The 26,888-nt window shown below is 34.6% G+C and overlaps 1 protein-coding gene across 1 annotated transcript in view; it reads left to right on the top strand.

The window, feature by feature from the left end:
- The window catches only part of LOC131064759 (pluviatolide O-methyltransferase-like), a 56,279-nt gene extending 30,329 nt beyond the window's left edge, over positions 1-25,950 (top strand). Inside the window, exons 2-3 of the mRNA XM_057999028.2 lie at positions 25,208-25,483; positions 25,624-25,950. Coding sequence (XP_057855011.2) covers positions 25,208-25,483; positions 25,624-25,950 — 603 coding nt within the window. The remainder of the gene's footprint in view (positions 1-25,207; positions 25,484-25,623) is intronic.
- Positions 25,951-26,888: the final 938 nt, after the last annotated feature.

Raw genomic sequence — 26,888 nt, 5'->3', positions numbered from 1 at the left:
AAATATATATCTAGAACATAATATTCCGAGAATGACTTTCAGTGTATTAAAACATGAATACATCAATCTTGAGCAATGACAACCAACATGTCAAAAAAGGGCTATCACATCTGCAACAAGACAAGGATGCAAAGCATTGTAAACTTGAGAATCATCAACTGAATATCACCAAACTCATTATTAGTAAAGCATATGCAGTTGGCCATTTAGTGGAATTTATTATGTGTTGCATTTATGTTTTGTCATTGATGGCAACACTAGCTATTTGGATGCTTTACCGACACCCTTTTGGTCCCGATAGGTTGAGTAGTTTCTGGTTGGTTTGGATCTAACATGATTTGGTTATGGAATTAGCTTATTCATAATACACATGTTCATATTCAGTCAGTTGGTTTCAGTCTGGTGATTGGATGCTATCCTGTTTGCTTGGAAGCCTGGCTTCTAGTTCCAACGAGAGTTTCACCCGCAGAGATTTTGATGAAGATCTTTGATGACATGCATAAGTGGTGTTGGTGAGTTTTAGGATGTTGTTAGTGATCATGTTTGAGACTTGGCAGATGGAGATCATTGTTGTAGCATGTGAACCTATATTGGGTCCTCGTTGATCTAGGTTATGGACCGATTTAATGAAGCGTGTGGCTTGGACTTCTCGAAACGTTTATGGGATATCTTATGTGTTGAATATTATTTGTTTGGTCTAAGGCTGACATTTTTTGTAATTATGTATTTGGTTTATTATCTGGTGGTCGACCTGATTGTTTATGGTCGAGGGTTTGTATATATATGATGTAAGATCTCATTGTAGATCATATAGCAGAGATATAGGAATGGGAAATGGATATGTAATGTGCAAATAATGTAATATCATTAAGGAAGAGGATTTGGTCAATCATTGGAGATAAAATTAGGTCTATGCAAGAGGATTTAGTCCTTCGGTATTGAGATTTATCAAAACTATACTTAGGCATAGGCGATGTTATCTTTGCAGTTCAATCACTTCTCTGGATTGTAGTCTGGATTTCTATGTAGTCAGTGAGACTCATTTTGTGATGAGTAGTGTGCTCTAGGCTATTGGCCTTCTTTCAAGTGTAGGCCCCTCAATTATAATTCACATACTTAGTGTAGAAGTATTATCTGATTGTGGGTAGGCTTCCCACCATGGTTTTTCCCTTTACCAATTTTTCCACGTATAAATCTTGGTTTCATGTGGATGGTATTTATTTTGTGATTGTTGTTTATTCTTAATTAGTTTAACTGCTATTCTGGTATTTGATTTAAGAATTATGGTATAATGTTTTGGGTTCTGGTATTAAAGTTTTAATTTCTAATGGTTCTTTTAATCTATGACAACTAATTCACCCCCTCCCCTCTCACTTGTCTTTCGTTTATTTGAACTATCTAACAATTGGTATCAGAGCTTTGGTCCTCTTTGTGGAAAGCTTAACCACTTGATGAAGATCATATGGTGACTAACAGTTCAAGTTCATCTAGTTCTTTTGGAGATATCTTTCAAAGAGATATTCCTAGGGTTGATGGAATAAATTACACAGTATAGAAGATTCGAATGGAGACACATCTACGATGTCTTGGCAAGGATATTTGGGAGATGAAATAGAATGGTGTCACAACTTATAATCCAACATCTGGCAATCCTCCTCCAACAAACCTGGATAAGGAGCTTGAGAATGATTGTAGGCAAAGGGAATCCCTTTTGTGTGCACTTTTTGATCAGCAAATAATGGGATTAATCGACAAATCATCTAGAAAGCCTATATGGGATAAGTTGGAGACTCTTAATGAAGGTGACCCTATAGTGAAGATTCCTAAACTTGATGGTTATCAGGTGAGATATGAAAACATGAAGATGGAAGAAGATGAAAGGATTACTGCATTCATGGAAAGAGTAAATGAGATTATTATAGGAATTCAATGTTGTAGTGGAACTCTGAGTGAAGATGAAATTATTTGTAAAGTCCTGAGAGCCCTACCAGAGGCTTACAAGATGAAGGATACTACTATTAATGAGTTAAGAACATTAGCTAATACATCTATCAACAAAGATACCTTGGTTGGGAAACTATCTACTTTTGAGCTTGAAGAATTTGGACCTTTAGGAGCTATGACGACTGAACCTCATTTTCATGCATCTACATCATCAACAGGTAAGAAAGATTGGAAAGCTTTATATGCTAAATTGGAAGATATGAAGAGAGAAGATGATGAGTTTGAGAAACTTGAAGCACTATTTTATAGAAGAGTACGTAAAGGACCGAGAGGAAGTAGGTATAAAGGAAAAGAACCTTTTAAATGTTTTGCATGTAATAAGATTGGTAATTTTGCATCTAGATGTCCTAAAAGGAATTCAAGATTTGAAGAAAGAGTTAGAAGATCTTTTAAGCCTAACCCTGGATATGAAAAAAAGTATAAGTACAGGAAAAACAAAGACAAGTCATGTTACATAGCAGATGAGGAAGGCATTACTGATTTCTGATGATGAACTGACAAAGGACTCTGCTAGTGGTTCCAGAAATGGGAAGGAATGGGTGTTCCTGGCTATTAAGGAAGATGTTTTGGCACTGGAAGAGAATGTACCTGAAGAAAAGGAACTTGCTGCTAAAATTGAAGACAATGATGAATGGGTAATTGACAGTGGTTGTTCACATCATATGACTGGAGATAGAGGGAAGTTTCTATCTTTGCAATAATTTGATGGCGGTCTAGTTAGATTTGGAGATGACAAAGCATGCATGATAAAAGGAAAAGGAACTATATCACTGGATGGTAAGAACAATAAAGGCAATGTTTACTATATTGAAGGTTTAAGGCATAATCTTATGAGTGTAGGACAATTGGTGGATAATGGATTTCAATTAAAGTTCAAGGATGGAAAATACAAAATCATTACCATATCTAGTTTGGAGATTGCAACCAGTACACAAACAAAAGGTAATATATTTCATTTGAACTCCAATGAGAAGACATGTTTGATTACATAGATTGATGAGAGTTGGCTATGGCATAAAAGGCCATGTCATCTGAATTTTTATGGCATTGTAAAGATCAATTCAACTAAGGCAGTTAGAGATATACCTAAGATTATGAAGCCCTATATTCCGGTATGTAAAGAATGTCAAATTGGTAAATAGGCCAAAACCTCTTTTAGGAGTATACAAGATAAATCTAATGATGTTCTTGATCTTATTCATACTGATTTGTGTGGCCCTGCTAGAGTTAAAAGTTTTCAAGGTGATAGATATTTCATGCTAATCATTGATGATTATTCTAGAATGATGTGGGTTACTTTTCTAAAGGAGAAATTTGAGGCATTTGAAAAAGTTTAAAATCTTTAAGGCTAAAGTGGAAACTGACACAAGATTGAAGATTAAATGTTTGAGGTCATATCATGGTGGAGAATTCAGATCCGGTGAGTTTAATAACATTTGTGAGAAGCATGGTATAAGAAGACAATTTTTTGCTCCTCGGACACCTCAGCAGAATGGAGTTGTGGAAAGGAAGAACAAAAATATCTTGGATGCTGATAGAACAATTATGATGGAAGCTAATCTACCTCATATCTACTGGAGAGAAGTAGTGAGAACAATGGTTTATACTCTCAACAGAGTACATATCAAAGGAGAAACTGGGGCACCTTGTGAATTATGGTTTGGCAATACACCTATAGTTAAGTATTTTAGAATATTTGGTAGTAAATGTTATATTGAGAGAGATGATATCATTGGAAAATTTGATCCTAGATGTGATGAAAACATATTGGTTATTCTAATGAAAGCAAGGCATATAGATGTTATAACAAGAGATTGTAGATAATTGTGGAAAACACTAATGTCAAAGTGGATGAGCTGGATAGAGGTCAAATAAAAGTTTATGAGAATGAAACGATGGTGGAAATGATTATATTAGAACCAAAAGCACCTTTACCCGAATAGTTGGTTGAACAAGTTACTCCAGCAGTATCTGAAAATTCTACAGTAACTGAAGAACAGGGAAGAGGAACAGAGAGTCAAAGGACTCCTAGATATGTGAGATTGAATCATTCAGAAGATCAGATCATTGGGGATAAGAACAATGGAGTGATGACAAGAGTAAGATGGGTAACTAATGAGGTATGCTAAATTTCACAAGTATCAGTAATTGAGGCATGTAAAGATGAATATTGGTTGAAATCTATGGAAGAAGAATTAGATCAAATTGAGAAAAATAACACATGGACTTTGGTTCCCTAGCCTAAAATTAAGAATGTTATTGGAACTAAATGGGTTTTTAGAAATAAATTGAATGAGGATGGTAAAGTTATAAGGAATAAGGATATATTGGTTTGTAAAGGATATTATCAAAAGGAAGGAATTGATTATGGAGAGACTTTTGAACCTGTAGCTAGGATTGAAGATGTAAGATTATTTCTTGCCTATGCTGCTCATAAGAACTACAAGGTTTATCATATGGATGTTAAGTGTGCATTTTTTAATGGGGATCTTGATGAGGAAGTTTATATTGAGAAACCTGATGGTTTTTCACTATCAGATGATACAAACATGGTTTGCAGGTTAAGGAAAGCTTTATATGTATTGAAACAAGGACTTAGAGCTTGGTATGCAAGGTTGGATAAATATCTTTTTAAGCTTGGTTTTAGTAAGGGTAATGTTGATAGTAATTTATATTATAAAATCACTAATAATAATATACTGATTATTGAAGTATTTGCTGATGACATTATATTTGAAGGTGAAGATATGTTATGCATGGAATTTTCTAAGAAAATGGAGAAATAATTTTAAATGTCTATGATTGGGGAAATGAAATTTTTCTTAGGTTTGCAGATTACTCAAACTGACAAAGTTATTTTTATCTATCAAACTAAGTATGCTAAGGAATTGTTGAAGAAATTTGGTATGGGAGATTCTAAAACAGTAAGTACTCCTATGGTTACAAGTGAGAAATTGACAAGAAAAGATGTTTCTGCACTGGTAAATCCTACAAGATACAAATCTATGATTGGAGGTTTGCTTTATTTGACTCAAACTAGGCCTGGCATAATGAATGTTGTTTGTATTGTATCAAGATTTCAGAGTGATCCTAGAGATAATCATGAGAGTGCGGTGAAAAGGGTTTTTATATACTTTCTAGGTACATCAAAATATGGTTTGTGGTACCTTAAGGATGATAACTTTACTTTATGTGTATATACAAATGTTGATTGGGCTGGAAATGTTGATGACCAAAAAAGTACTTTCGGTGGAGCTTTCTTTCTTGTAAAGAAGATGGTTTCATGGATCAGCAAGAAACAATCATGTACTTCTTTATCTACCATGAAAGCTGAGAATGTTGTTGCTGCTACTAATTGTACACAAGTTTTATGGATGAAGCAAATGTTAAAGGATATAAAGGTGGATTGTAATGGACTATTAGTTATTCACTGTGATAATTCTGTTGCTATTGATATATCAAAGAATTTGGTATTTCATTCTAAGACAAAGCACATATCTATTAAGTACAACTTTTTGAAGGAAAAGGTGGAAGCAAATGAAGTTAGATTGGTTTATGTGAACACTAAAGAGCAGATTGCAGATATTTTAACTAAACCTTTTCTTAAAGAATCATTTGAGTTCTTCAGAGATGCATTAGGGGTATTTTCCCCTATGATAGAGAACCGATTGATGCGGTTTGGCATCAGTCCGATATGCATTATCAAAGATACTATTCATTCCAGCACTGATGTGGGGATGCTACTGCTCAAGGGGAGTAGTAAACTTTGTGATTAAGTGGTTTATGTTTTTGCTTTGATATTTTTTGTCAGGTTTTTGGCATTGATGTGAAAGGGGGAGATATATTGATGTGAAAAAGAAAAACTTAAGGAGTTGTATGCATAAGTGTTGGACATAATGGATCACTGAGAGGGGGGTGAATCAGTGATTTAAACTTTTTTTATTCATCAAGGGGATACCAGTAATATATAAAACAAACTGAGTGCTAACTGGTAGCTCAAATAGTGCAAACAATGTGTGTGGAAGGATTTGCTAAAACATTAATATACCACATGCACAAAGATGCAACAAACAACACTACATATATACGAGGAAAACCCAATGTGGGAAAAACCTCGATGAGAATAATTGCTGGAGATTGTTTGCTCCAATCCAGCCTCACTCTAAATCTATGGTTGCAATATTTAGGGCACCAACCCAAGGAGCACCAACCCCTAATTTATGAGCACCAACTCAAAGGAGCACCAACCCTTGCACAATTTATAGGCTACAACCTAAAGGAGCTACAACCCCTACACTAAGCTACAACTTAGTGAAAACAATATAAAACTCCGATATACAAATGAAATCACTGTTGCAAATGAAGTTTTGCAACCTTACAATATTCTCCTTTGTCGGTTTCAACCTTACCGGTCTGTATACTCTCCACTCACTTTGCAACTTGACTTTGCTGATCACTTTTCTCAATTCCCTCTCACAATGACTTTCTACTCTCAACTCACACTCGATCACTCTTAATTAGGCATAACTTCTGTCAGTTTATCACCTTTGTGTTCAATGCAAACTCCACCCATTGTTCCTTACACTGGTTTACTCTTCTTCTCCTTATCAGTCAGATCTTCGCTCATAAACACTTGAAGTGTTTATCTCTTCGGCTCTTAGACAAAAAATTTACACTTGTCTTTTCTCTGCAGCAACACCAATCATAGTCTCAAGTCATCATATTTAAACATCAACTTTCCCTCCAAGAATCAATTCAAACTTGGGGTGGTTAGGGTTTCCTTTACCTGACACAATCTGTATGAGATTTGATCTAGTCTATCTTGGATTGATCACCTGTACTTAAGGAATTCATCATTACATGTTTTCCATTTTCCAATGCATACTTGCTAAATATAGCAATCTCGTACATGATTTTCTACCTTGAAATCTGTCAGCTCATAAAAAGCTCAATTGTTTCCTTCTCGAGATCTTCTTGTAATTTGGTTTCTTTTCTTCAATGCAGGCACCAACTACTCCTTGATTTTCCTCTATTATTCTTTCTTCCTCTAGCCGCATTAGTTAGTTACAGTCCCATGATTTTTGGCTGGTTCATTAATGTTGACTAGCTATTTCAACAACCATGTTGATGGAGGCTTCACTGACCTTTGCCTATTTGCCACCTCAGCTCCACATGGTATCATAACAGTCATAAACTTATCTCACCGACACACAGTCGGTTTACACTTGAACATTAAACACTCATACTGGTACAGGCATTTACTGGTGAGATCTTCTTCTCTTGCTATCTGATGGTGCACACTACACCAGTAGCACATCTTCACCTCTATTGGTTTGTGATGACTTTAACATTCTACCTCTTCATCACTAACATGCACACACACACACACACATGCATCTCACCTCAAACCCATGAAGTCACTGATAGTCTCAACAACTACTTGTCTTTCACCATACCGGTTGACAAGCCTTCATGTTAATGTTCTTAATACCTTATTTTTCTGTCACCATACCGGTACACTCTTCTTCATATTGGATGACATACCTCTACCAGTAGTCTGCGTGCAATACTGGTTGACATCAATGACAACTCAATGCCAACAATCTCCCCCTTTGGCATTGATGTCAACATCTTATTTTCCAGTTTCTCTCCCCCTTTGACAGCAATGGCAAAGGGAACCTTAGTGTGACACCAATAATCTCTCCCTTGACTACATCTGGTTAAGACACACTCTCACCATGTGTCCATGCTTCATGATTCAAGAGCCATAAGATAGTAGCAATGGTTGACTCCCCCTGAATCATGCAATCTCCTATGCAATGAACTGCTACCAGATGGTGGGACAACTCCCATCTTTTATCTCAAATACTCAAATGGGCCCAAAGGAAATGGCTTGGTAAATATGTCAGCAATCTTCTCATAAGTGGGAACATACTCTACTATGACCTCCTTGTCAGCTACCTTCTCCCTCAAGAAGTGATACTTGATAGAAATGTGTTTTGTTCTCGAGTGCATTACTGGATTCTTGGAGATGTTGACTGGACTTGAGTTATCACACTAGATTGGAATAGGTTCTGGTATCTCCACCTATATGTCTTTCAATGTCTGCTTCATCCATAAAACCTTTGAATAACATGTAGTAGCTGCTATGTACTCTACCTCAGCAGTTGATAGTGAGACTAAATCTTTCTTCTTACTGTTCCATGATACTAATCGATCTCCTCAGTAGAAAGAACCTCCACTTGTACTTTTCCAATCATCATACTTCATGGCCAATCTGCATCAGTATAGGCCTGTAAAAAGAATTCTCCTTTCTTTGGATACCACAGACCATAGCTGATAGTTCCTTGCAAATATCTGAAGATTCTTCTAACTGCATTTAAGTGAGACTATTTAGGAGCATCTTGGAATCTTGCTACCATGCAAACAACTTGTACAATATATGTCCTAGATGCTGTTAAATACAACAGACTACCGATCATAAAACTATATAGTGTTTTCTCAACTTCCTGTGTTCCATCTAGTTTGCTCAACTTACAATCGGTAACCATGGGAGTACTTACCGGTTTGTTGTCTTCCATTTGAAATTTCTTCAGCATGTCTTTCACATACTTGGTTTGGGAGATGAAAATTCCTTTCTCCTTCTGTGAGATTTGCAAACCAAGAAAATATGACAACTCACCCAGCATGGACATCTCAAACTCCATCTTCATTTGATTTGCAAATTCTTTGCACATGATGTCCTTGTCTCCACAAAAGATAATGTCATCCACATATACAACAACTATAATCATGTGATCTCCATTTACCTTGACATACAAGTTGTTGTTGGCATTCCCTTTCTGAAATCCTTTTGTCTAACCGGGAATACCATGCTCTGGGAGCCTTCTTCAAACCATACAGGGCTATCTTTAACCGGCATACAAAGCTTTCATCTTCATGCAACAAGTACTCTTCTGGTTGTTCCATATACACCTCTTCTTCAAGATTTCCATTGAGAAAAGAAGATTTCACATCCATTTGATATACTTTATATCCCTTGTAGGTTGAGAAAGCTAAAAACATTCTTATTGCCTCTAACCTAGCAACCGGTGCAAAGGTTTCTTCAAAATTAATACATTCCACTTGAGCATACCCTTTGAAAACTAACGTTTCTTTTTGTCAGACTATCTTACCTTCTTCATTCATCTTGTTCTGGTAGACCTATTAGGTACCTATTACGTTCTTGTCTGCTGGTCTAGGAACAAGTTCCCAAGTCTAATTTTTCTCAATTTGTCTCAATTATTCATCCATGGCAGCTACTCACTTTTCACTTTTTCTAGCATCATCAAAAGTTTTGTGCTCTACTTCAGTCATGAAATAGAAATTTACCTACTCAACTTCCTGGGCTAATCTCCTTCTAGTCTGCACACCTTCATTCCTATCTCCTATGATCTTTTCTTCCGAATGATTCTTCTACACATAACGCTTGGGGATCTTGTTTGGTGTATCTTCTACCGGTCCATTGTTAGATTGTTATTCATTTTCAACATCTGAATCATTAATATAAGGTGTTGGTGCATATTTTCCTCTGTGCGAGTCTTCATCTATTCTCACATTTACACTCTCAACCACCCTTCTCAACCTCTTTTTGCAGCATTTGTAGGCTTTACTGTTGGTTGAGTATCCCAAGAATATTCCTTCATCACTTTGGGAATAAAAAATTCCTAATCAATCAGCATCTCTCTTGATGAAGCACTTACTTCCAAACACTCTAAAGTGCTTGAGTGATGGTTTCCTTACTTTCCATAACTCATAAGGATTAATTCTACTATTCACTCTTAACTGTACCTGGTTTAAAGTGTAGACAACAGTATGAACTGCTTCCTTCCATTATATATCCAGTATGTTGGCCTCATTCAACATTGTCCTATCCATCTCCTTCACTGTCCTATTTTTCCCCTCTACCACCCCATTTTGCTGAGATGTCCTTGCAGTTGAATACTATCTTTGAATTCCATGTTTCTCACAATATTCAAAAAATTCATTGGAAGAAAATTCTCCACCCCAGTCAGATCTTAAGTATTTTAACTAGTGTCCACTTTCATTTTCCACTATCTTCTTGAAATTTTTGAATCTATCAAATGCTCGTGACTTGTCATTCAGGAAGGTTACCCAAGTCATTCTTGAGTAATCATCTATGAACAACATGAAATACCTTTCTCCAGCCAATGGTCTTGTCCTTGTTGGCCCACATAAGTCTGTATGTATCAACTCCAAAGGTCTTGAGGTGTTATATTCTTTTTTTTTTAAAGTTGGCCTTTTCTTGCTTACCTCTGACATATTCATCACAGAATGTGCTTGCCGATTTTATGATCTGAGGTATGTTTCTCACATACCAGTTCTTTCTTATCTTAACTAGATTGTCAAAATTCACATGGCCTAGTCTCTGGTGCCACAACAAGCTTTCATCAACCTGTCCCATCATGCATTGGGACTCATAGCATTCCTTCAGATTGTATACATTACCCTCTCTTCTCTTTCCTTCTGCTACCACCTGACTAGTACTCAGCTTCCTTATCTGGCAACTGGTAGAGTCAAATGAGAACTTGTAACCTTTGTCACACATCTGACTTTCACTAAGCAGGTTATGCTTCAAACCTTCAAAATAGTACACATCATTAGCCTTGAGCTTTCCATGAATATTCAATGTACCTCGGCCTTTGATCTTGATGGAGGAGTTGTCACCAGAACAGACTGAACCACCATTCTAATCATCAAGCTTGATGAACTTTTTATTATCTCCAATCATATGATTTGAGCAACCAATATCAACTACCCATAAATTCCTTCTTTCAACATGTAGAGAAGTCTATACAATCAGACTCGACTCTATCTTCTTTTTTTCCTTCTCTACACAAACCAGTTTCTCTTCTTTCTTTTCCTCTTTTTTCACTTTGTGTTTCGGTTTTGTTTCCAACTTCTCATCTGGTACAATTTTCTTTTTCTTGTCAGTTCTCAGCTGACAATACCTTGAAGACCAAAATTTTGACACTTATAGCATTTCAAATTAGCACTATAAGATGTACTCAATGCATTCTTATAAGGCATTTGCATATTACTCCTACATTCATAACTCTTGTGACCAGACTCATTGCAATTATAACCTATGACATTTGTACTTTGTAATGCAAAAAATGAGTTTCTACTCTCAAAACTAGGGTTGACATTCATTTTCCTACAATCTACTAGTTTATGACCAAACTTATTACACCGGTGACAATAGCCATGAAAATTTGGAACATACATGTTAGGTTGTCTTGAACCTCGAAATGGCTACCTCACTGGGGATCTTCCTTTCATGCTACTATCCCTTGTGAATCCTTCATGATCAATACTTGCATTTCTCCTTGAATCTGCATGTCAGTGCATTGAGTATAGTCTCAGGTTCATTGATTGAGCATACCGGTTTGTGTGGTGGTTTCTAGCAGTATCTGCATATGTCTTCTTTCTGGTATCCTTTCTTACCATAAATGTCTTCTTCTCTTTACCTTCATTTGAAGAAGTGAATTGTATCTCCTTATCGGATGTATCTTTTCTATTTGAACTTTAACCTTCTTGAAAACCTAAGCCATCGGTATCTTTAGATTGCTTCTGTTTTGTTAGCATCTTATCCAGGGCTTCGGTGCTGCCTTCATATTTGCTTCTCACTTTTACTTCTTCCCAACTTTTCTCTAAGTCCTTCCGGAGTTTCACTATTTCTGCTTCCATATTCTAATGTTCCTTTTCCTTTTCACTCAAACCAATACTGGTAACTTCACACATCCTCTTGGCCTATTCCAACTGGAGTTTTAGATCTATAATAGTTTTCTTGGACTCTTCAAGATATTGCTCAAACAACTCTTGTTCTTCATATACAACCCTTTTTACCTTCTTTAAATCTCTTCTTGTTTTCTTTAGCTCATCTAAGGCACTAATGAGTTTTGCCTCAAGGTCTACTTCTCCTTCTTTCTCTTCCTCTTCTGCTTCTTTAGGTATCGGTACCTCTTGAGCCATAAAAATATTTTCTCTGACTTCATCTCCACTGCAGTAGTCATCTGAGGCACTTTCCTCATCTGTGGTATCATCTTCATGTGTGTAATGACTGCTATGCTTCTGGTATCCTTTTCTACCATGCCAGTAGATATTTTTCTTCCTATCCTTACTATATGATCTACTACCACTTGATTGATCATCTTCATTCTTATCACCATAAGGAGATTTAGTAGCAAAATGTCCAATCTTTCCATAGTTGAAATATTTCAAAGGAAGCTTGCCTTTATACTTTCTTGAACTTGTCTTGAGTCTTCTGACAAATTTTTCCATGATGTCATTAGAGTCTTCATCGGTTGCATCAAGATAATATTCTTCTTTCCCTTTTCTTGGAGTCTTGAATGTAGATTCTTTCTTCACATCATTAGTACCGACAATCCTCATCTCATAAGCAGTTAGGGAGCCATACAACTCATCCATTATAAAGACTTTCAGATATTTTGCTTCCTCTATTGCTGAAACCTTTGTATCATCCTTAGATGTAAGAGATATAAGTACTTTCTTCACTACCACCTCATCTTTTATTTCTTCTCCAAGCCCTCTAATGGTGTTTGTTGTTTCATCAACCCTTTGGAGATAGTCATCAATTTTCTCTTCATCTCTTATCTTCCAACCCTCAAGCTATGCTCTTAATCTCTACAACTTGGCTTCCTTGACTTTAGCTTCGCCTTCAAATATATTTTGTAGCTTGTCCCAAGTTTCCTTGGCAGAAGAGTAGTGCATAACCTTGACAAACTCATTATCAGACAACCCACTAAGAATAACATTCTTAGCTTTAGTATTATTCTCATATTCCCTCTTAGCATCTAGATCAATAGGAGGATTATTGGGGACTATATACCTATTCACAACCGACATCCATACATCACAACCTAGAGAGGACAAATAGGTTTCCATTCTTCTACTCCAAAAGGCATAGTTGACACCATCAAACATGGGATATTTTGAGGAGGCAGATTCATTTCTTGCCATTGTGAGCACTTGATAGGATCTACCTAAGCTAGAGAAATCTTTTGACAAAACAGGGTACCTAGGATCTGATACCAATTGTTGGACACAATGGATCACTGAGAGGGGGGTGAATCAATGATTTAAACTTTTTTTCTTCAACAAGGAGATACCAATAATATATAAAACAAATTGAGTGCTAACCAGTAGCTCAAATAGTGCAAACAAGGTGTGTGGAATGATTTGCTAAAATATTAATATACCACATGCATAAAGATGCAACACACAACATCAGATATATACGAGGAAAACCCAATGTGGGAAAAACCTCAGTGAGAATAGATGCTGGAGATCTTCTACTCCAATCCAACCTCACTCTAAATCTTTGATTACAAGATTGAGGGCACCAACCCAAGGAGCACCAACCCCTGATTTATGAGCACCAACTCAAAGGAGAACCAACCCCTGCACAATTTATAGGCTACAACCCCTGGAGTAAGCTACAACATAGTGAAAACAATATAAAACCCAGATATACAAATGAAATCACTATTGCAAATGAAGTTTTGCAACCTTACAATATTCTCCTCTATTGGTTTCAGCCTTACCAGTCTGTATACTCTCCACTCACTCTACAACTTGACTTTGCTGATCACTTTTCTCAATCCCCTCTCACAATGACTTCCTACACTCAACTCACACTCGATCACTCTTAATCAGGGACAACTTTTGTCAGTTTATCACCTCTATGTTCAATGCACACTCCACTGGTTGTTCCTTACACCAGTTTACTCTTCTTCTCCTTATCAGCCAGATCTTCACTCATAAAAACTTGAAGTGTTTATCTCTTCGGCTCTCAGACAACAATTTTACACTTGTCTTTTCTCTGCAGCAGCACTGATCACAGTCTTAAGTCATCATATTTAAACTTTAGCTTTCCCTCCAAGAATAAATTCAAACATGGGGCAGTTAGGGTTTCCTTTACCCGACATAATCTACATGAGATCTGATCCAGTCTATCTTGGATCTATCACCTATACTCGAGGAATGCATCATTACATTTTTCCATTATCCAATGCATACTTGCTAATGATAGCAATCTTGTACATGATTTTCTACCTTGAAATCTGTCAGCTCATAAAAAGATAAGCTATTTTCTTCTCAAGTTCTTCTTGCAATTTGATTCCTTTTCTTCGATCTAGGCACCAAATACTCCCTGATCTTCCTCTGTTATTATTTCTTCCTCGAGCTGCATCAGTCAATTACAATCTCATGATTTTTGGCTATTTCATTAATGTCAACTAGTTGTTTCAACAAGCATGTCGATGGAGGCTTCACCGACCTTTGCCTATTTGCCACCTCAGCTCCACATGGAATCACAACAGTCATACACTTATCTCACTGAAACACAATCAGTTTACACTTTTACATTAAGAAAACTCATATCGGTATAGGCCTTTACCAGTGAGATCGTCTTCTCCTGCTAACCGGTAGTGCACACTACATCAGTAGCACATGTTCACCTCTGGTGGTTTGTGATTACTTTAACATTCTACCTCTTCATCATAAACATGCACACACACACACTGCATCTCACCTCATACTAATGAAGTCACGGATAGTCTCAACAACTACTTGTCTTTCACCATACCGATTGACAAGCCTCCATTTTAATCTTATTAATACCTTATTTGTCTATCACCATACCGGTATACTCTTCTTCATACCGGATGACATACCTCTACTGGTAGCTCTTGCAATATTGTTTGACATCAATGACAACTCATTGCCAACAATTAGGGGGAGAGATTTATGAGATTTTCAGAGATATCATTCACAGGGAGAGTTTGGTCTTTGTTTCAGAACTTCATCACTAAATCTGAATGTGGGAGATTGTTGGTTGTCTTCCATTGGGGGAGACTTGTTTGGCATTTCTTGGTACTTAGATGTTTTTCACATCTAGTGTTTCCATCAATACCAAAGAGGGAGAGTTTTGGCCATTTAGTGGAAATGATTATGTGTTGCATCGATGTTTTGTCATTGATGCCAACACTAGTTGTTTTGATGCTTTACTGACACCCTTCTGGTCCTGATAGGTTGAGTAGTTTCTAGTTGGTTTGGAACCGACATGATTTGGTCGGCTTCGATATGATTTGGTTATGAATTGGCTTATTCATGATACTCATGTTCATATTCAATCAGTTGGTTTTGGTTTGGTGATTGGATGCTATCCTATTTGCTAGGAAGCTTAGCTTCTGGTTCCGGCGAGGGTTTCACCGACAGAGCTTTTGATGAAGATATTTGATGATATGCATAAGTGGTGTTGGTGCAACTTCTGGTGGAGTTTCAGGATGTGTTTGGTGATCATGTTTGAGACCTAGCGGATGGAGATAATTGTTGTAGTGTGTGAACCTATATTGGATCTCGGCTGGTGTAGGTTATGGACTGGTTTAGTGAAGCATGTGGATTTAAGTTCTTGATACATTTCTAGGATTTCTTATGTGTTGAATATTGTTTGTTTGGTCTAAGGCCAATATTTTTTGTAATTATGTATTTGGTTTATTATCTGGTGGCCGACCTAATTGTTTATGGTCAAGGGTTTGTATAAATATGATGTAAGATCTCATTGTAGATCATATGGTAGAGATATAGGAATGGGAAATGGATATGTAACGTGAGAATAATGTAATATCATTCAGTCAGAGGATTTGGTCGATCATTGGAGATCGAATTGGGTTTATGTAAGAGGACTTAGTCCTCCGGTATTGAGCTTAACCGAAACTGTACTGAGGCATAGGAGATGCTATCTTTGTAGTTCAATCACTTCTCCAAATTTCTATGTAGTCAGTGAGACTCCTTTTGTGATGAACAGTGTGCTCTTTCTTACAAGTGCAGGCCCCTCAATTGTAATTTACATACTTATTGCAAAAGTATTATCAGATTGTGGGTAGGCTTCCCACCGTGGTTTTTCCCTTTATCGGGTTTTCCACGTATAAATCTTGGTGTCATTCAGATGGTATTTATTCGGTTATTTTTGCTTATGCTTAATTGGTTTAACTGATATTTTGGTATTTAGTTTAAGCATTCTGATATTAATGTTTTGGGTTTTGGTATTAAAGTTTTAATTGCTAATGGTTCTGGTAATCTATGACAACTGATTCACCCCCCACCCTCTCAGTCGTCTTTTGTTTATTTGAACTGTCTAACATATTCGTCTAGAGCATGAAACTAATTGCCACAACCAATATCAAAACTCAGACACTATGAGAAACATATCCATGAACTAACACAACACAATTTTGAAGCAATAATCTACCAGAAGAGTATACTAGGAACATAGTTATAACCACTATTGACTATCTCTCATACATGCATACCTAAACATGCACTGCAAATACTATATACTACAATATTCGGACCAATACAAATCATCAAGATTGACATCAATGACAACCAAACAAGTATTTCTAACATTTACCATTAATAGGTTCTTCTCGATAGACTATGAATTTGTTACTTTGAGGGTAATAATTTTATGAGAACTTAAGTATGATCCCATGATTAAAAACCTAGTTAGACAATTTTAAAGAAGCAAGACCGGGGCCATTATCACAAACCAACATAGGACTTCCAAACCTAGTTATAATGTGTTCTTCAATAAAATTAATGACTACCTTTGGAGTGCATTTCTTTAGAGATAAGCCCTTTGTCCATCGAGTACATTAGTTGGTAGCAGTAAGAATATATGGATGTGACTTGATGCTGAAGAAGGGTTGATCATACTGACAAATTCCATGCCCCCTTTGGCAAAGGGTCACACCTCAATCAGTAGTTGTAGGAGCATGAGCACATTTTTTTCTCTTGTCACTGCAATTTGATAAATTTGGCACTTTTTTATATGCATAAGTGTATCATGGAACAATATTGGCTAATAATAGCTAGGTTTAAGGATCTAGTGAGTCGTAGCTAACCCAATTCATCTCTTGTCCGAATATTCTCATAGAATTATGATATAAATTTGAGAGACATCTTCCTTACATACATGGTGAAGGAATACCCCTCCATGATGTCTTTTGTATAACGTATAACCTTTGAGAATGTTCATTTACATGTTTTAGCCTCAAAGAGCTCCTCTGAACTAGATTGAGGTGGGAAGGACACCATTGATGAATTAGGTAATATGCAATGTCATTGTACCATTCATATGGTGACACCATATCTACATTATATTGGCATGAAGTCAAATCAGGCTTGATATCCACCATTGTCTATCTTAGTGTCTATCCCCTTACTAGTTTCATGGGTTGAATTTTTAGATCATATTCTTGTAATCTTGTGAACCACTTTCCTCTTTTATCTCCCAATTATTTATGTGTTGGGAGGGTTTTCATTGATACATCAAGCACTACAACATAAATTTTACTTCTTAAAATATAGTACCAATATTTTTTACCACTTTGGTCAACACAAAAGCTTGTTCCACATTAGATTAGTTGAGCTCTGCTTTTTTTAATGGGGTACTCATAAAGGAAAATGATCTTTCATCAATGGGTTCTCTCCTTTAATTCAGCATGGTAGAACATGTATGGGCGAAAGCAAAAGAATAAGTGAAAAAGGGAAGATTGTAATCTAGACTTACTAAAACGGGTTCCTTCGAAGTAGCCCTTTTTATTTCTACAAAAGATTTATTTGCTTCTTCAATCCATTCAATTTTTGCATCTTGTTTAAGTATAACATTGAGGGGTTTAACAATTTTGTTGAACCTAGTGATGAATTTTGTGATAGACTTTGTCTTATTTAAGTATTATTTGAGCTCTTTCTTACTGGCTGGGGGTTGGATTGTTTAATTAGCTTCAACTCTTTCCAGATTAATGGCAACTCCTTATTTTGAAATAATGTGTCTAATAAATTTTTCCTCAGTCACTCCAAACATGCATTTTTTAGGATTTAATGAAATATCATATTCTCTACACCCTTTGAAAAACTTATTTGAATCTAAAACATGATCTTCCCTCTTCTTAAAAAAGACCATTAGATCAATAATGCAGATGATAATGTAATTCTCAACCAAATCCTTGAAGGCTACATTCATCGCCCCCTGAAAGGTAGGACCAACATTAGTCAATGTGAAAGGCATTTGTCTATATATGTAAAAATCACCCACTTAGTGGTAAAGGCCATTTTCAATCTATCATATTTCTCTACTATTTTCTAGTTATATCCAGAATAACCATCTAAGAGGGACATTATTTGTGAATTATTGACTATCTGCAACACCTCATCTAATGAAGGAAAAGGATAATTGTCATTTTCTGATGCTTTTTTTAAGCTCCAAAAATCAACATACAATCTGTTTTCTCCATTTTTCTTATTCAAAGAAAAACATACAAGTATAAATACATTGTAAGAAAGTCTTATTCATTTATAATATAACTTAAGAAATTTAATAATAATCATACACAAGCTTTATCAATCACTCTCAAAGCATTTTTTTGTCATTCAAATGCATCTACTATGTGACCTATGTGGTGTGCACACGTGTCCTTTCTAGACTACATTTTAACCTATTACTAGGTATTCCTACCACAATCATGCTCTTACTCATATGTGCACAAATTGTCTTTCTTTTGTATCCTGCCACACTCACTTGAGCCATCAATAGCTTAATCACATGGTATACAATAAAATCTAAAGTACTAACATGTAATCATCATTATCCACATAATCACTATTTAATTATTCAATATTATCCAAATTTTAATTAATCAAGAAAATAATTATCTTTGTATTATTTAAATAATCTAAAAACAATGGGATGTGACAGTTTAACATAGATTTAATCTTCTTATTCACTTTTATTTCTAAAGTGTTTTTTGAAGGCAACTAGAGATCTAAGATCAATTTTTATGTGTTCTCTTGAAGATTATTTTCAAAATAAGCTTTTTTCACATATACATGACCATACCTATAATGGAATTAACTAATGAGGAAATTACTACTTTATTTCTCAAAGAAAAAACATAAGGAATTTAACCTCCTTAGAACTCCTATATGTTGATATCATTAGAAATGTTCTCAGAAAAGGATATGATTATGAATAACTAGTAGAGAATTAATATCTTACAAAAGTGTAACTTATTGGGAAACTATAATTGTGTGACTAGTCTTTTTTATTTATTCTAAGACACGTCTAGTAGTATGATTATGTGTATATGATTTTGAGAGAAATTTCTAAAGGCATGGGTTTTTGTCAGCTGTTCAATCATGCATATAGTTCATGCATGATTCAATTGTTATTTTGAATAAAGTTAATGAATTGTGGGATAGATAACATGAATTTTCATATGTTTTAGCTAATCTTTTTTCTTTTTCTTTTTTGAATTTATATGAGGTTCTGGGAGTGGGATATTATATAATTAATTTTATTTTCGAAAAGAGTGAACACATAAAATACAATGCCTTTCACATTTGTGTTCTTACATTTATATTTTGAGACTTGATCCATATAGAAATACATGTTTATGATTATTCAAGATTGTGTGTATTACCATTCTTTTTCTATTGTCATTTGTATTGCACACACTTTATGTGAGACATAGTATTATTATAATATGTTTATTATGCTATCATTATTTTAGTTGAGTATGCTCATGTACGACCATTTGAATGTTTTCATGTTTATGATGTTTGATCCCATTCAAGGAGATTATATGTTGTTTGGCTATATATTGTATTATATTTCACCTATTTAGGGAATAGTCTCAATAATTTGTTAATCTGAGAAGGGAAATGTTTTCTCTAATGGTTTATGGTAAAGTGCTTCAAATTTGACAAATTAATAGTTGACCTTTAGGTTCCCGAGACTTCTAGATGTAAAGGTAAGGTTGTATTTGATCCAAAATAATTCAAAGTTGTAGCTACTTTCTAGATTTGCAACCAACTTCTAACTTGAAACTCTTCTAGATTTGGCTTCATATATATACTTTAGACAAATCAAGAAATAAAATTGACTTTTTTGGACACTCTGAGCTCAATGGTGAGTTCAAATTTGCACCAATCTAAATTCCAAAATAAACCTACAATACAAATATAGAAGGAGACACCACTAAGAATTAAAGAATTTTATAAAGTCTTTCTTATTCTCTAGGTCATCATATTATGCAAGAGAAGAGTACACTCAACTTTTCAAGATTCATTGTGATTTGTAACTTATATTTCATAATAAATAATAACAATAATAAATCTCACAAGCTCTAATACCATATAAGAGTTGGTATAGAATGTTGCATACCATGTAAAAATTGGTTGCATATGTATCCATTGAATATCTAGGAGCTTGGATAAAGAATGAGAGAGATAAAATAAGAGCTAATGGTGCAATTATATCAAAAAATGAAAATATATAATGATAATAAAATAACTATTCAAGAGAGCCCCTTAGTTATATAGACCAAGGTGCGATATAGGATTACATAATATTTTGACACGTCGTAATCTTATGAACTGAGATATAAAATGGTAAGTGTCCCATGTGTACTATAAATAAAACTGAATAACTAATATGAATATGAACTAGGTGATGAATCAATTAGGTAAAAAACTTTGGTCACATCAACACACCTCAATATAGGAGATAATTTTATTAAGTTTCTTAAATTAATTCATGTAGCTCCATAAAATTAGAGCTTGAGTAATGATCACATTAGAAATGGGTATAATTTTGTTCTTTTGTAATTGTGAAATCAATATTATGAATTTCAATCTAAACCATACCCATAGATCTCTTATTTTCTATATTCTAAAAGTTTAGTTTGTTTAATCTCACATTGATGTTATCCATACAATCTTTGCACAAAAATAATTTCATGTGCTTGGAATTTTATAGACTATGAGGACAATCACCTTCTTTGTGTCAAAAATTGATTGGGACACAAGGTAAATAGCTTAAAACAAGATTGAGGATAATAAACAATGATCCAATATGTCTTAGAATGTTGATATAGTATCAATACTACTATGTGATTTTTGAGGCTATACAATATTAGCTAGAACATGTTCATTTTATGTTTTCACTAGATGTCTTGAACAAATTAGGGTTTATCTTTAAATGTAATAACTTAGCTTGTAATTCATGTCATTCATTCTTTAAGTTAGCTCATAATGATCTCTTGGAGGGAAAATAACTGGTCCAAATTTCAATTAAATTTTTGAATAGAGGGACCATGATCATATCATTTTTCAACTTACATGTGAAATACATCATTTTACATATTACTTATTGCATTAAGGATAATTGAGTCAAAATAAATCCAGAATGAAGGGAAATGTACAAGGCATGCAATTTTCACCATAAACCAAAATACTTGTAATGAGCCATTAATAATTTTAACGATAAATTACATACCTTGCACTTTCACCATTTGTTGTAGACTAACTAGTGACGCGATTGTTCCTAATATAACGGGTAATGTGCAAATCAATATATCAAATGAAATTTGACAATAAAATATACATTGTTTGATCCAACTTGTATTCAATCCCAGGGTTTATATTAGCCTTAGTTTATCTATACATCATTTTGTTTTAAACTCACAAATTTAGGAATTGGCCTAGGCTGATTTCACTATTTGTAAAAAAGAACCCAATTTTTTTTTTCTTATTGAAAATATTGAATTAAGATGCTTCCTTCCATTTAATTCTAGCAAGTAGCAATAAAGCTCAATTATTCATTGCATTATCTTTAGAACCTTGATCTTTGCATAACATCTTATACATATTGTATAATTAATTGTTGCCTTTGATCATTCTAACAAGCCATTAAATTTCTATTCAATAATTTGATAAAAGAAAGAAATACTCCAAATCATTTGAAAATTCCTTTACAAACACCAAAATTCTATTAGAGATTCAAAATAGACCAATTTTAATTTTGTGATAAGTGAAAATAATTCATATCCACAAATATGAAATAAGATCTATATACAAAAATTATATATACAATGACAAAACCAATTCTTCAATTATAAAAATACCCAATAAACCATTAAACAAAATCTACTAACATAGATCTCCCTCATAATATCTTATTATTTTCTCTTAAAAAAGATCAATTGAAAACATCTAATAAAATTAAAACAACTTCAAAATATTTTTTTAAAAATTAGTTTTCTTATCTTTCTTTCTCATGTGACTCTAAAGAATGATCTTGTATCCCTACTTTTTAAGTATATATATATATATAAAACACGTGTTCATAATTTAAAAAAAATAAAATTATCTATTTAAAATTCCACATTCAATATATTTTACCTGGAAAGTTGATTCATAGAATTCATTGTCATCACGCTGATCATTGATTGATATAACTAAGATAGCACTTTGTATCTTACCATAGTAAATGTATCCACATCCAAATTTACAAGCGGGAAGCTTGCTTAATCCCTCATAGATACCCCTGATTTTCTCGCATAGTAAGCTGCATTGAGGTATTGGAATGGTGAGATTTGCTGAACGAACTATTTTCCACGCGACCTAGACCCTCTGAGTTATTTGAATCATCAGATTGGCTAAACTAACAATTTGAGAAACGTTTAATGCAATGTTGGAGGCTAGATGGTCATGAATTCAAAGTCCATATGATGGTCCATGTTGACGACATCTAGATGGTGCAGAGCTCACCAAATCTATCCTATATATGTATCATGCGAAAAGCTCTATCAATGTACCTCAGAATCCAACAAATTCTTGCGAAAAAGGGCTCTGCTAGTGCCACGATTATCAACGAGGAAGAATGGCTTGTGGCTATGGAGCTAGGCACCTTCCCCTTCCTCCCTATGTGTTGCAGATCATAGCCAATGCAGATGATGGCCTTCAAGTTTTACCTATCTTAAGGATGTTGTTCTTGAAGGGAACCAGCCTAGTGTAAGTTCTCTTTTAAAAGATAAATCAAACCCTTTGCGCTCTATTGATAGAGACAAAATATGCAACAAATAGTTAGAGAAATTGCTAATTACATTAGCAACTTTTTTCTAAATTTTAGAGGTATACTTTTAACCCGAAAGTAGAAAAGGAAAAAGTAGAAACAAAACAAATTGAAAGGACAAAGTTGACAAGACACAAATAGGTGACTCAAAGTTCACCCATTCATTACACATAATGAACGGAAATAAGAAATTAAGAGATATCCTTCTCAGATGATGTAAATGCATCAATACTCAAAGTTCTATAGACATATACATCGATAACATAATATGTAGATGAGATCAAATAATTGATTGCAAATCCCAAAATAAATGCTAACTAAAATAACATGCATGAATACAGAGCTTCAAACAGTCCCCATTCTTAAAATTGTTTTTAAAAGCACAAAGTCTCCACTTTCTGCATATAAAAATGATTTTTCTAAAAGGAAAAACATACTTCACTTTCCAAAACTTAATTAAAAAAGACCTCAAAAATGATAACTGATTGATTCTCACTCATTCATCATAGTGAAAGGGAGATCAGTCCTCCTCTATTCTCTTCTACCTATTACTATATATAAAAGAAAATAGCTTCCTAAATACAACGATTTCTTGGAAAGAACCATTTTTACTAAACAAAAACAAAAACTATCTTAAAGCACATGTGGTATTATATAAGTTCACAATTCAAAGCCAAAATTGGAAACCTATCCTAACTATTCTAATCAGTAATCAAACAATATGTTGAGCAAGATTCCTTTGCATGTCAAGCTCCCTCTGAAGGAAGGCATCATGTCTTTCCACTTTCTCCTCTTCCTCTCCAAGCACAAAAAACACCTGCATGTATCTAGCATAGCTACGCTTGCATTGCCAAGCCAAGTTTGTCAACCCAACAAGTATATCTTCCTATGGATTTTTAGTGAATTTTGTATGTTGTTGCTTTATCGGTGTGGGATCATATCCTCAAAGTTCCATTTTTAGCACTCGATTGTCCTATTAATTGCTTGGATTTTTGGCTGCAACAATTTCCTCTTGTAATTAGCGATTGTGATTATTAGCTTGCCTTTCTATATTTTCCATCAACGCTACTATCTCCCTATGCCTTGCAAAACAAGTTCATTGCTTTCATGCAAGAGCATATAATTTTAAGATAATATCTCCTTGTTCGTTTTCTAACCAATTCAAGTCAGGGTTAACTAGAAGAATAGTTCATGCTGATATGTTACTTCAACCAACTTTGAAGATCATAATGAGTAAGTGAAAACAAATTAAATATCTTCTAAAAGAATTAATATAATTAAATGCTATAACTCGTACCACCACCTTTGCATGTTTTTCACAATTTAATTAGCCATTGTGGAGATGTACATGCAAATCTTCATAGGATTAGGTCTTGAAAAAGAGTAATGCACGGTGATTGGCAAGTTAAATATTTCAAAGCACGATTCCATAAGTTCCCAAATCCTCTGATATCCCGATGCAAACATGATTCCCTTCGTCACTTAGTATCATCCATTACTTTTAGAGAAGTATCGGCCGCTTGGAAAGGTCAGGCACTTGAACATTAGTATCGGGGGGAGCGGTCTTCTAGGGAACTCTAGAAGTAACAAAACTTGGTTTTGAAGGGGAATTAAAGGCTAATAGTGCAACAAAAGATGTTCACGAGGATGAGTTTCAAGACCTCAGGTGGTAGATTAAAAAAAAAATTAATGGAGAGGAGAGGAAATAGTGTACAAGAGTAACTTATTGCATTGGGCATCTTAGACACTGGATAGACATTTCCCTTTTATACTAAGATATTTGGTTCGAATGCATTTTGTGACTATTTTTTCTCTCCTTTTAGGAGTGACACATGTTGGAGGAGATATGTTGACAGCATACCTTTGGCCAGGCTATTTTTATAAAGGTAAAAGACACCTCTTCATTTGTTTAACTTTAAATAGCTCATTAATGTTTTTGCCAACTACTTATTTTATTGATTAGATTTATTGAACTTGTTCTTGTGTTAGAAAAATGTTGTCTTAACTATCCCAGTTATTATAGTATATTTCAGTTATCTTTTTTTCTGATGACGAGTCATTGAATTTGATCGAAAACACAAAAGAAAAAAAAAAAAAATAGAAAACGCAGAGTAGTAGAAGCCAGAAGTATGTGCAATGTTTGTTTGTCTTTCTGAACAGGCTCTAGCTTGAATTTGGTATTGTTGTGTTGATTGGCAGTAGATTTTGCACGACTGGAGTGATGCTCATTGTATAAAGCTTCTGAAGAATTGCCACAAGGCCTTGCCAGAGAATGGAAAGGTGATTGTAGTGGATTCCATTTTGCCAGTAGCTGCAGAGACCTCTTCCTATGCCAGGCAAGCATTTCATGTAGATCTGTGCATGTTGGTACACAACCCAGGTGGAAAAGAGCGCACAGAGGAGGAGTTCAAACAACTTGCAAAAGCAGCAGGATTTGCAGGAGGTGCAAAGCCCATTTGCTGCGTTAATGTAGTCTGGGTTATTGAGTTCCAGAAATGATCTCATCATATCTAAACACCTTTTTCTTAGATAGTCAATCAACTTGTATAAATAGTTTACTGAAGTAGTAAATTAGATCTGCCCACGTTGAATTTGGTATTGTTGTGTTTGATTGGCAGTGGATTTTGCACGACTGGAGTGATGATCATTGTATAAAGCTTCTGAAGAATTGCCACAAGGCCTTGCCAGAGAATGGAAAAGTGATTGTAGTGGATTCCATTTTGCCCGTGGCTGCAGAGACCTCTTCCTATGCCAGGCAAGCATTTCATGTAGATCTGTGCATGTTGGTACACAACCCAGGTGGAAAAGAGCGCACAGAGGAGGAGTTCAAACAACTTGCAAAAGCAGCAGGATTTGCAGGAGGTGCAAAGCCCATTTGCTGTGTGAATGGAGTCTGGGTCATTGAGATCCAGAAATGGCCTCATTATATGCAAACTACCCAGTAAAAGCGATCGTGTTATATGGCCATTACGCATGAGTTGTATGGTTGTCTGTGAGATGAAATGACGGGACCTAATACCAGTGCTCTACCATTTAATCTTCGGATAATATTTTATATATTTGAGGTATTTGTAATGATTTTTCATAAATGAATTAGCTTTCTATGAATTATGTTGCATTAGAATGTTGTCTTTATCTTTTTTAATCAAGCAAGAAACCACTTGAATTTGGTGGTCTGACTGTTTTTGCACCAAAAAAATATAATAATATAGTTTTAAATAGTTGGTAATGATATAGTGTGATTTTTGTCATCGAGGTTTAAATTTTATTGGGTCATTATTTTTCAATATTCATGTTTATGATTTATACAAATATTCTCAATGTACAAATTTAAAATTTGATTAGTCAAATGTAATCTCATATAATACACATTATACTGCTAATAAAAATTAAAACTTATTTACCCAATTCAACTTTCATTAAATAAAAGGAATTTAGGGTAAATAAACATACCCTACAAACATTGTCATCAAAGAGATTATAATTTCAAATGAAAAAAGTGGTCTTCTAATCTGTTGAAATAAAATCTACAATTAAGCATGGAATAGAGGGTTGCATGGTTACCATATTCTATTATTTACCACAAAAAAATCTATTTGTAAATAATTGATAACTATTAGTGTCTAGTACATAGATTTTTTAAAATATAGACATGCTAGTTTAATGACCTTATGAAGCTAGGTTAAAAGTTGCTTATTTATACTATTTGCTTTATCTTTCGGATTACAAAATAGATATTTCATATTTGTTGGCTCCATGATTGACATATTCTATTTTGTAGTTAGTACCTAAAATATTATTGTATTTTGAAATCAATAATAACAATATTATAAATAGGGAAGGGGCTAAGTGTAATTAGTGTGGACGATATCAAGTTATATCA

This window comes from Cryptomeria japonica, chromosome 11 (genome assembly GCF_030272615.1).
Source record: "Cryptomeria japonica chromosome 11, Sugi_1.0, whole genome shotgun sequence".
NCBI lineage: Eukaryota > Viridiplantae > Streptophyta > Pinopsida > Cupressales > Cupressaceae > Cryptomeria > Cryptomeria japonica.
Note: the sequence above shows the minus strand (reverse complement) of the source record. Positions and strands in the feature narration are given on the sequence as shown.